This window comes from Echinococcus granulosus (genome assembly GCF_000524195.1).
Source record: "Echinococcus granulosus chromosome Unknown EG_S00003, whole genome shotgun sequence".
NCBI classification, from domain to species: domain Eukaryota; kingdom Metazoa; phylum Platyhelminthes; class Cestoda; order Cyclophyllidea; family Taeniidae; genus Echinococcus; species Echinococcus granulosus.
In genome coordinates, this window is record NW_020170383.1 from 483251 (window position 1) to 495637 (window position 12387).

At 37.7% G+C, this 12387-nt stretch overlaps 2 protein-coding genes across 2 annotated transcripts; both read right to left on the reverse strand. All coding sequences in view use genetic code 11, as the record gives it.

Annotated features, from left to right (window-relative positions):
- Window positions 1–1868: 1868 nt before the first annotated feature.
- EGR_00736 (Potassium voltage-gated channel subfamily A member) lies at window positions 1869–3341 on the reverse strand (the record flags this gene model as incomplete). The annotated part of the gene is made up of 1 exon (XM_024489985.1): window positions 1869–3341. One exon carries the CDS (start codon window positions 3339–3341, stop codon window positions 1869–1871), a length of 1473 nt encoding a protein of 490 aa, XP_024355388.1.
- A 3965-nt stretch (window positions 3342–7306) lies between these two features.
- On the reverse strand, window positions 7307–11502 carry EGR_00737 (membrane protein; the record flags this gene model as incomplete). Its single annotated transcript, XM_024489986.1, has 8 exons — window positions 7307–7375; window positions 8678–9011; window positions 9188–9309; window positions 10213–10360; window positions 10985–11146; window positions 11185–11256; window positions 11287–11444; window positions 11479–11502. The coding sequence occupies 8 exons, from the start codon at window positions 11500–11502 to the stop codon at window positions 7307–7309; spliced, it is 1089 nt and encodes a 362-aa protein (XP_024355389.1).
- Between the last annotated feature and the right edge of the window lie 885 nt (window positions 11503–12387).

Here is a 12387-nt window from a genome sequence, read left to right on the forward strand (position 1 = left end):
ATCAAGCTAAAACATTTGAATTAAAACCAATTTAGGATATCTTTAGGCTGGCGATATCCTGCAGGTTTTTACAACAAACAACGCTTGTGAGGAATCGGCTACATTAATAGACTGTGAACTAAATGCTAAATGTATAACATAACATTAAATATCAGGTCATTTCATCAGTAGGTTTGAGATTTTATTAAACTAGGACATATCAGTGGACGTTTTGAAGACTGTAAATCCACGCTTCCTCATTAATACATTTTGAGAGATTACTTCCGAAAAACAAGCAAGAAAAATTTATATTCACATACTGTATAAAATAACCAACTGAATAGGGAAAAAAGGATTGGCCTTGAATTTATCGTCTAGTGTAAAGTCATCTTTGATCCAAACGTTGAAAACTATGTTCAGTCATCCATAACGTGCATGGAATCTACATAAAGTTCGAAATGGTCTTCTATCTAACATTTCAACTCATTTTATTCAAAAATCAATTTTGCAAATTAGCATATTCTTTGTAATTTCATTCAAAGAGTCGTCATGATATTAGCAAAAACCTGTTCCCCTAAGAAGATTAACAGCTTTAGTAATGTCCCAAAACTACAACAAATTCTAGGCGCAAGAAGAGAGTGAAATTGATGTTTTAAAGCTCACGTTTTTATGATGAACCTTTTACTGCCTGCAAACCGCTAACACCTTTAATACTTTATATTTAAACTCATTCTACCACCTCTCAGATACTAAACACACCCATGAAATCAGTCGAATAACCTAACATAATAGCTCTTTTGTCTTGTCACACCTATTAAGCCCCAAGAGGGTCATTTCAATAGGAACTTCCCTCTCAGAGCAGAAAGCCTTCAACCAAAGTAAGCATTGGTGAATCCCCCTTAAAAAATTTCAAATTTAAAAACAATTTTCAAAAAATTATGTCGACTGCAAGTCAGTATTTGCACTGCAAAGGGACGAAAGCAGATTCTCAAGAGAAACAATGGGGCTTTATTTGCATCAATAAATTATAAGTCATCTTTGACCAATGACAACCGTAATGAAAAAGACCTACTGTCCATTCATCATTAGCGTATTTCAATGGCTTTTAAGTTATGTCTCAAGCTCAATTGCACAGACGACTCTCGCGAAAAGTAAATAACTAATTTATAGGAAGCAAATCAGGTTACACGAACATCGTTTCTAATGGTAGAATTTATCGTCAATCGAATCGAGCTACAAATAAATGACTAACTCTCTCCGATATTGAAAATAATATGCCTGCAACCTTGCTTTTCATCACAAATAGATAATGGATAAGTTTTTTAAAAAGCGTTTGATTTAATTCGCTCAAGCTTATTAATACATTCCATAAAGTATAAGACACTGCTGACAAAAATTTGACCATAAGACAGCTGATCAAAAAACATTTCACTCGTCCCATAGAGTCACAACAACATGCTGTACAAGTTTTAATTTTTATAATAAAATCAATGCTCGGGTATCCTGCCCTAATAAGAAAAGAAATGGTTTCTACAATCTTCTTCATACCAAATCTTCATACAATTTTTCTATATGCAAATTCATCCAGCTACAAAACTAGATTAAGTTAATTTTAAGTAAAAACAATAAAAATTTGATGTAGCAAGTTAATTATAAAATGCAACACATGTACATACTTCCGTTTCTTAAACAAAAAAGTAAAAAGTATGCCACACATACGAAAAGAAAAGTACACAGTACACAGAAAACTTCTAAAATGTAAGAAAATGGATTTAATATCATCGCATGCCTTTACCTTTAATAAAATCTAAATGAATACAAGAATCAAAACAATACTTGTAAACATCTAACAAATATATTTTAACCAAAACCAGACAGCACACTACAAGTTATCTGCTATGCTTCCTTTGGTTAATTGGAGCATCTTCTCGATAAATATGGTTAAAAGTTTGCGAATGATTTGGCCAGTTACTGACTCTTCTAACGTAGAGAGCATCTCTTTCAGTCACCGACGTAATTTCTTCATCGTAATTGCCTGTCCGATCAAAAGATTTTGGAATGTTCACACTAGAGCTGTTATTTTCACGAACCCTTCGGCGATTCAAAACGGCGTAGTTAATGAGTTCTTCATTTTCCTTCTCCTTTACGTAAAAGTAGTTGAAATTGGAAACAATCACAGGAACTGGAAGTGCGATTGTAAGAACTCCAGCAACGGCACATAAGCACCCAACGAATTTACCTAGCATCGTTTGTGGACGCATATCCCCGTAGCCCACAGTGGTCATCGTCACCACAGCCCACCAAAAGGAGTCGGGAATGCTGGTGAAGCTGTTTGGACGAGAGTCCAATTCCGCGTAATAAACTGCGGTAGCAAAAAGTACCACACACACAATTACGAAAAATAGCAAAAGGGTAAGCTCACGACCGCTCGTCACCATAGTCTTGGCAAGCACTTGTAGGCCCTTTGAGTGACGGGAGAGTTTCAGAACTCGAACAACACGAAAAAGTCGCAGAAAACGGAAAAACCGTAAATAAACTGTAGGAGATGTAATAGGAATTTCAAAACACATCATTACCACCAATGCATAAAATGGCAAAATGGAGGCAATGTCAAGGATATTCAAGGCACTTTTAAAGAATAAATATCTGTTGGGACAACTGTAAAACCGTATGACTATCTCAATAGTAAACCATACCATACAAGCTAATTCTAGGTAAAAAAACTCTTCTTTGAAGAAAATGTTGTCAGTTGTAAATTTTGGAACTGAACTGCTAATATCTACATGGTAGGTAATAAACATTGGTAGTGTCTCCAGACAAAAGCTCGCCACAGATATCAAAATCATTGTCATGGAGAAGAAATAAAACCACCTGGCGTAGCAAGAGCTCAAGGGATATTCAACAAACAACCACATATTTCGCCGAATAGCATCATCGGGCAATAAAATATCCTCGACAGATTTCAGACCTTCGTCCCTTAGCAAAATTCGTATAACTTTTTCCCCAAGCTGAAAAAACTTTACTTCTTCCAAAAACACCGCAAGAGATACTGTCAAGGGACGTTGAATAAGACCATTACTTTGGTAGTAAAATAAAATACTTTCAAAACTTTCCCGATGTCTGTCAAAAAAGTAGTGTCCACGATGAGGATCAAAAAATGTGGCGCGCTTCACGGGGTCACCGAGAAGAGTGCTTGGAAATCTATGCAGCGTGGTAGCATAGGTCTCAAACACTAGACCGCTAACATTAAAAACAATTCTCTCTGGAGAAACTGGTGAATTCTCAGTTGCAGCACCCTCTTGCTGGTGATATTGTTGTGGATCAGATGCGAGATTTCTTGGTCCACTTAAAAGGAATGGCATACATAGGTGAAACTTAAATTTGTATTTGTAAAACACTAAACAAAAACCGTAGCCTAGTTATATCTATAACAGGTAATTCTTGACGCACAGACTCCTGTAACTAGAAAGGCAATTAACGAATATTAACAAATTAACGAACTCTGAAAATAAAAGGGTCAACATGCTTACAATTTTGCTGGTTTATATTTGCTTATTACAGGCCTATTTTTAGATGCAAGGCTTGGTATTTCTGGTACTTCTGAGTTACCAATCCAATTTACTTGAGACCACATGACGAGCGAAAACACCAAATGTGCTGTGGGTCGAAATTAAACTAATTACGCATTCATTAATAAGATGGGAAGCTTAAAAAAACTACAAGGTCATATATTACCTTAGCAAAACCAGGTCTAAAACCGAATTTCTTAAAAGTTTGGAGCCAGTTAATAACGGCTGTGAAAGATACCAATTCACTGAGTGCCTATTTTATCCACGTAGATGGATTTATGCATATTACCTTCAGTTTTTTGAATAAGATTGTTGATGAACAGCTGTGATAAAGCTTTCTTAAATTTATGAATAAGCCGAAAGTTTTGTTCCAAGTTGTTAGTTACGCAAAATTTAGCCCAGTTTTACTCCTTCAAATGAGATCAATTTTTATATGAAAAATACATAATACATAAACGTCATGTAATTTTAATTTGATTGTGTAGACTCACAGTAATGTGTAGAATTCGAAGATTGGGTACTTTTATGTACGCACTTAACGACTGTAATAAGGCATAACAGAGTGAAAGAAGCCTTATTATATCGTATGGAAGGGTTGAGTCAAGCAAGCCATTGCAGCGAGATCATGTAGGCCTTCTAGTCTTATCGAAAGTGGTAATAAGCCATACTAGTGGGAGGCGGCCAAATATTGAATTAGGGAGGAGTTGAAAGGCTAACGGCATAACTGGAGCACCGTGCCACCGAGTGGAACACAACCTACGGAAACTGATGAGACTATGTAGTTAAGGAAGTTACCCAGACATTACGGTCACTTCACATGACTTTTGTGTATAACAAATTTTTTTTGTACCAACATTCGTTTTTACGATTCTGTCACAATAAGGTAGTATGTGACAGCTTCTATCCTCAAAGTATTAGTTCCGAAAGACCAACTCCAGATGGATAAAAGGAAAGTTTTCTTTCTTGGTAGATAATGGGCTTAGTTTTATCAGATTTTCGAAGATTCCCCAATCGCAACTGAAAAGGCGCTATGGATAGTATGGATTAAGGAAGGTTTTTTGCATAATCTTAATCGAAATGCCAAATGTAAAAGCACGTGAAAGTTTCACATTCCTTAAAAAAAAACTCGTTTGTAACGTTTGCACAGTGGAAAAAAAACAATTCTGATGGCTATTAAGTGATTTACGAGAGATATTTCACTGCCACCTTTCCCTCATAAAGGATGCTCTGACAAACAGCACATATCTGATTGATATTCTGGTAGCTTTATCCCCACATATCAAAAACTCCTTGTTAAAAATAAGTTCCTTCGTATTCGACAATAATAATACGGTAATTCAGTAATTTTTAGTATGTAAGCCACGTAGAAACATTGAAAATGAATCTGGAATTCGAATTATAGTGTTGTGGTCATAGCCCTTCGGGCTGAGGATACTGCACTGGTGGGGATTTCTGCGGGTTCTTCGTCAACAGCTTTTGACAAATTACGCAATATTCAATCCACGCGTGGTTAATAAGCTAAACTTCTAGAAATGGATTTTATGCGGCTGACGTCACGATCTCCAAACGCCAAGCAGCCCTTGGAAACGCATCATGAACAGCGGCGGTGGAGTAGTAGTTTGAGGTCGTCTCTGGATGAACAATGATGCCACGTATTACTGACATTGCACATTGTCTGCGTCAAAAGCTCGTGGGATTGTTGTGCACTCCCAGTTTTGCACCGCTTTTGTTCGTGAGAGCAGAAATTGAACAATTGCCAGGTTCCACAGTACCTGGAGGGAGAAGGAGGCTGGAACGTCGTCTCTATATGGATGAATCTGAACTCCTTGGGGTAGGTTTGGAACTGTCTTTCTCCAGCCTGAACTAGAGCGACGTCAAGCCCGTGATTTACAATACATTTGGACCCAGTTGTTGCTGTTTGTGAGGTCGCAAAGGAACCCTGCCCGAACATGTCTGGGACCCAAGTGAAGGTGGAGCATTTGAACTGGTCGTCGGTCTCTTCCTTCAATATAAAGCTTTCGCACCGACGATTGATCCTCATAGTACTCATCACCACACTTTTCCAACTTCAAGCGGTTTTGGCTCAGATTGAACATCGAAGATTTCTCACTTAACACATCCCCCGGGTATTGTTTCAATGTTGTCAAAGCTCATACCACTTGAGGACCAACAAAACGAAGTTAGTATGCTTCTCGTAGTAGAAATGGGGTTTCCTGCTCATGATCAGTATTAGCAAGCTCAGATCAGAAAGCATCATCATGCCCAATGAGCTAGAAATCGAATGAAGTACCGAAAAACGAAAAATGATGAGACATTATTATACTATTGACAACAGAATCGACAAAAATGACAACTGTGGTGAGATGATAACGTGGACTTGGCTCTAAGATTCTGAAGTGGATTCTCGAACACTTTGACTTGAGGTTGATCAATTTACACTTGCTGAATTTTCAGAGTATTATTTACTTAATCGACAGAGAAGGGAACGCCCCAGTTTCTTGAAGGATACTACGCCGCCAGCCGTAATGAACTGGTTCCTGTGTGTGTAGGCCTAAGCCCTCCCGAGTTTCCAACTCAAGTAATCAGAAGACAGACATTTTTTTTTTGTTTTCCGACGAGTAATATTTAAGCTGGGGTACGCCATGTGCGTGATTGACGGTTGGCTGACTGCCGAGGATACAAGGTGATTTCATTCTCACGTTTTTATTTTGAATGGTCCTGATCCTTCAATGATTAATAGCACACTTGAAGTCTATTCGTTTCGAATACTGGCTAATTGGAGGACATGAACCGATCTGCGAGTTTTAGAATGCTAGACAAGAGAAAGATGCCTTCTTGAGAAGTGAGGCAGGAGCGTCCCCTATGGTTGCAGACATTCCAGAATAACCTATATGAAAATATTATCATTTTGCCATGCGAGGCGAATGTCAGAAGACGTAAAAAATGGCTTGGCAATAACCGCAGAATGATGATACTATGCACTTAGGCTTTGATTTAAGAGTACAATTTTGCATAGTATAAGAACAGTCTTTACAGTGCGCAATCAAGCAGGATGTACCTCGATTTCCGAGATGTTATAAACAGGGCCATTTAAGAGAAGTGGTGAGTGAGTATATGGACCCTTCTCACTTCATAAAGGTCAGTTAATGAAATAACAACGCGATTTAAATGTTAGAAATACCGGCTTTGATCACAAGAGTCAGTGAATCAATGGAGTATTTAAGTCAGCTGTTTGTATTTTTTTTTGGTAACTTAGCAACTTGTAACTTTGTGAATACCTCACTAACGGACTGACATAATCGACTCCAAACTTGGAGCTTTCGGTGACTGATTGCTGAGGGTGTTGTGTTTGTGCATATTGCAATTTACCGCGGCAAGTGAATTTGTCTATCATCACATGGCGTTTTTGAAGCTCTCTTCAGATGAGTGAAGCGTGACTGTAAAGCATTATCTGCTTAAGGGTAATTGAATTTGCTTGGCAGACAGGCGAAAGCAGAACAAAAGTCCAAGTGACTGCCGCATCAAGCAAAAAAAGCTATTTCCCACCAGTCAAACAAATATCGGCGTCAATCGTTTGAAGCAGAATAGGGTTTTGCAACGTTTTTTTTGTTAAATAATAGGACATTCACCTATCACCTTTTCCACCAAGAAATATGGTTGATACTTTGTCGTGAATTTATAACTCAAACAGAGATGTATTAGTGAGGCAAATGCTTGTATAAGAGGAAGGTTAACAAACAAAACTTTGACTTTGTTGATCACCGAATGTGAAAGATATTCGACTGGAGAATGCCTGGATCAACGAAGAGCCTGGAAACTTTGTATGACTAAATATTGCAAGATTCTGGTTTATAACAGCCCGTTAGTTTAAATATTTACATGAATAACCATAAAACTTAGTTCTAAACGGACAGATGTTCCATCAACCCATTAACTTCGTGTAATATGTGCCCTGGAGGCAATGAAAGCTTAAGAGAGAAGTGGTTTGACCGTATCAATTTCTTTAGAACTGGCTATTAAAGATGAACTAAAGGGAATAATCAGGCAGAACTGGCAAGCAAGCATCTCATTTGCTTGAATTCTTCCTGGCTTAAAAGACTACTGTAACAGAAAACCCATTAAATTGCAATATACTTTAACATTGGCGCATTCACTATGCAATTAAAACTTTTCAAATGTCTATGTAAAGCTGAATGAGTCCTAAATGGTAAACCACTTTGTATTTAACCATAATTATGACATACTGCATTAACACCTGGCTATCATATGTAAAAACATAGTTGGAGTACCAAAACCAAGGGAACATCGGCTTGGTTGCAGTGGCAACTCTCGACACGACTTCATCTTGTGCGCAAAAGCACTTCGATATTTCATTTACCAAGGTGGAAGATAGTTACGTGAAGAGCGATGAGGCATACAAAATTATGTGACATCGCTATGACGAGGAGACCATCAATGTACTCCCGGCACAACCGATTACCAAGAATTTAGTTCAACGTGGGGCTGGCATGCACAAACCTAGCGCATTCAAGCGGACAGAGGGCAGGCTCCATAAATGCATAATGCAAATTACCAAAGGCTAAATAGTTCAGAGAACATCACAGACTACTGACTGACTGAAGTAGAGGATTTGCTTATTTTCCTTCCCTCCTCTACAAATCCCAGTGATAACCACTCATTCATAGAATTTAACACGACAACAGCTTTGTGGTCGAACAAAACTTCCTTGAACAATATGCACCACTACGCCGACAATATGACATCTGTCTACAAAAATGAAGGAACGAAAAAGCAGCTGATGACCAAACTCAAGTCAATTCGTCGATGACAAAGCGCATCACCCTTTGTGAAAAAAACTGCGGTTTTTTGAACCTACCTACACAATACGCACAAGAAGAGCTCGACCAGCAATATTTATATGCCTCAGTAATGTAGAGGTATCTCCCCTGAGGGGGACGATCAAAACGAATCTTTAGGCAGGTAGCATGCTTTAGTGAGCCACAAAAGCGTCCAGCCAAGTGTCTAGCAAATCATAGTCACTTGCTTTGCTTATCAAAAATATGCTTTAACCCATACCAGAAGACTCAAAATATCGGAATGGTTGGCTGAAAAAGCATTTACTCTCAAACCTCAATATCGGAATCCCTGTCTTCCTCAAGGGCGGTTTCAAGATTGTGTCTAAGACTTTCATCCACTTCCTCATCCTCGTCGTTCTCATCCTCCATCTCGGTGGGGCTTTTGGAATTTACCGGTGCGGGTACTTCATTATTTTCGATAGCCTTACGCAAGGCCAGGTAGGCGAAGTAGTCGAGGTAGTAAGAGGCACCGTACCATGACATCACCACCACCATAGCTACAATCATGATGGTGTGAAAGAGGAAGGTGCACCAGGCCAGCAGGGATATCATGTTCAAAACAAAGTTGACAATGATGTTCAGTCCCACCCATATCAACGTCTGAACTCTACAAGGGACCAAATAAGTACGTTCAAAGATCGCACCCACCCATCACTTTCACCACTTTGGTGATGGGATATTCACCTTAAGACAATTAGACTGCATCGAAAGGGGCAAATAAACATTAGCGGTTAATTCATGTTAAGATGCTACTTTATGAACTAGTGAGTAAAGAAAACATACATTTTGGGGATGCGCTTGAAAAAATCCACTTTGGAAAAGTATTTTGTACGAAGATAGCGGTAATTGTCGTTGTATTTTTCATTTGGCTTGATTATCACATGCACAATAATGAAGTAGAGTAGCTAAAAATAAAAAGAATCACCCACATCAATTGAACAGAACCGGTTTATGTCCATGAGTAAAAAGATCACCTCGGACTGACAAATGCGTATACGAAAAGAGTAAACAATGGACACTCTTAGCAGATCAACTAAATTCCTGTGTTAAATTTCAGACGCGAAATAGACTTGAGATTTAAAATGTGTCAACTATGTTAAGGCGCCTAAATTATAAGACAGTGATTTATTCAGCAGAAAAACTAAACAAACGAAGTAAAATATCCAAATTATGTTCAACATTTAACCAAGATTAAAAGAGAATTTGGGAAAAAAACAGATTTCCAAGTCAGTTATTCTAAGTTGAGTAGTGAATAGGGTCAGCGTGGTGTACCAGCACTTTCAACGCAGGCCCCTTGTATAAGAAAAAATTATCATAGCAATTACAAAAGTAGAAACTGGACGAGGATGCAAAACTGCGGGCATATGAATTTTAAGAGGACTTAGAGAAGAGCTTTGATTTGCTGCTAACTTTTTGGAATTAGACAAATAAATACAGCACAGAAGCATTCAACAGGCACAATTGATGCTTGAAGTTCTACTTAACGTATTGTTGGTTTTCTGGGAAATGGCATTAAAATAAAAACAAACGACATAGCTATTGTGATTAAAGAGGATTTAGGCCCAATAAAAGGTGCGACACGCATGTAGATAAGTAGAGACTAATAAGTCACAATACCAAGCATAGTTATTGCATATTTTGAGACTTGAATAATCTTTTAAATAATGTGTGGTCTAAATAATGTAAATAGTACAGAAGACTACTTTAAGTCGAATACATGCAGCACATAACACATTATTGCCCGATGGCTACTTGCAGCAGTTTACTGGTGAGCTCAGCACATAGAATGAAGCTCTAAAATGATCTACCGTGTGTGCGATGAAGAAAGCGTTCGGGATGACAACTAGGTAGATCCAGTCATCCATGGGATTGAATACGGAGACATTGGTGCTTCCATCTGTATTAACAAAGCCTTTCCACCAAGGGTTAGAACAATTCTCAGGGAACCATCGCACACTAAAAGCATACAAAAAACTGTGATATCACCACCTGATAAAACTTAGTTAATACATTTATATAGGTACGCAACCAAAAAAGTACTTGAATGACGGATCAAACATGTTTACCTTTTACTTGTTTTATTAATTAACAAACAAGCATAGGGTACAACATCTAAAAATTAACGGACAACTATTCGATTTATTATTCAACGATAAAAACGTCAACAGTAATTAACTGCTAAAGCAGAATTTAGGGAAAAGAATAAAACATTAATTACAATAGAATGATACTTTATGAGGGTTGTAGGACTATTTTAGGGTCAAAATACAATAAATGCCTTACTTTTCTACAGATTCGTGATTCCTTTTATTACATCGGAATAAATAAAGGCCAAATAAAATACTGAAATTTAATGGCTAAAGAAACAAACAGTTAAATCTCGGAAGAAGAATTATCAGCAAAGAATGACAGGCACGCCGATGAACCACAATATTTTTATACAAATTTGGGAAAACATGAGAGAGTTCTGGTAAGAATTGGTGCCGATTTGAACTGTGCATCATCTTATCTAAAATGTGGTTGCATTCAATGGATTATATTTGTGACAAAATGCAATTAATTGTACGATTAGAGACTCACCAATATGATATGAGTGGCGGTAAAACATGAATAAAGCAGGAGGTCATTTTGTCATAGTTATGAAACACAAAAGAGTTCCGGAAAATAATTATTGCACTATAGACGGTTGAGTTGGCCAAACCAAAGAGAACGAGAAATACTGGACGCGAATCCGGGACTGCCCTATAATAACGTCACAAAAGTGGATGTATTCCACTTACCAAATAAAAATAAGAGTGTACACATTAACGAAGTAACAGGGTCCCAACATGAATAAGATATTGTTTGATCGTCTAAGAATAATTATGTAAGATATGGCTTACGTGTAGGCTATAACGCGAAATATCATTAGGATAACGAATAAAATTGTCAAGATGAGAAACAAAGCTGGAGGGCTGTACACCGCACAAAAGACAAAAACTGTGAGCAGTGTAACAGATAGGACAAACGTGATTTTGTTGATCAGAACAGGTGGTATTAACTAAAAAAGATAGGCATGCTATTGTAAAACATACTCTTTTTCGTTCTGTAGTACTCATGAGTTTAAAGGTTGATCTATAAATAGACTTGTTTTGTAGAGGCGCTAGCACTTAAAAAAGGCAAGTAATAACCAAAGGGGAAACCACCAACCCATTATTATAAATGCTTAAAGAGACTCAAAGGTCAAACTGAAAAATAAAACAACTTCAAGGCCGAGCACCACTTCCCATTATAGTTTAGCCCAGATTCCAAATTAAAAGTTTCATTTTGAATGTGATTTGAGCAGCAGCTGAGTAAATCCCTAAGTCAGGCACGGGATGCAATCGTTAATTTATTACGATTTGATGATGCGATCACATAATATTGTACGAAGCTAGAATGTCCAGCATAAAAATGATATACATTTTGATTTAATGCATGATTAAGTTTAACAGAGATTTCACAAAGGTCATTTCCTACTCTGTTTGTTACGCGAAATTTATCTTGCGCAATTGTTTTCTTTTTAACTTTAAGAGACTACTGCAATTTGGTGCCCTAACTAAAGCGTTTAAGCATTAATATATATACTGCTACTGTAACGAAATCTACAGAAGCGCAGCTGGAGCTTAACAACATTATGAAAAAGATGCCTTCTTATTAATTCAACCGCGGTTTACATACGCCCTGATGCCAAATTGTTGACATTGCGGTGATTGTCACGATACCTACTATCTTGGCCCTTGCTTCACCGTATTCTCATAATTGTATAGCTATATGTGTGCATAATGCAATTTAATTCCATTCATGCCGAACTCCTTGCTTCTGTTACGTTGAACAATTTATGAGCTTGAATATCTTACACTTGGTCTAACTATTAGCCTTGCAACATGCATTCCTATTGATGCGAAGGGCGGATTGAGGATTATCTTGAACAGTTAGAGATTCACCACCTAACTCCCAAAGGT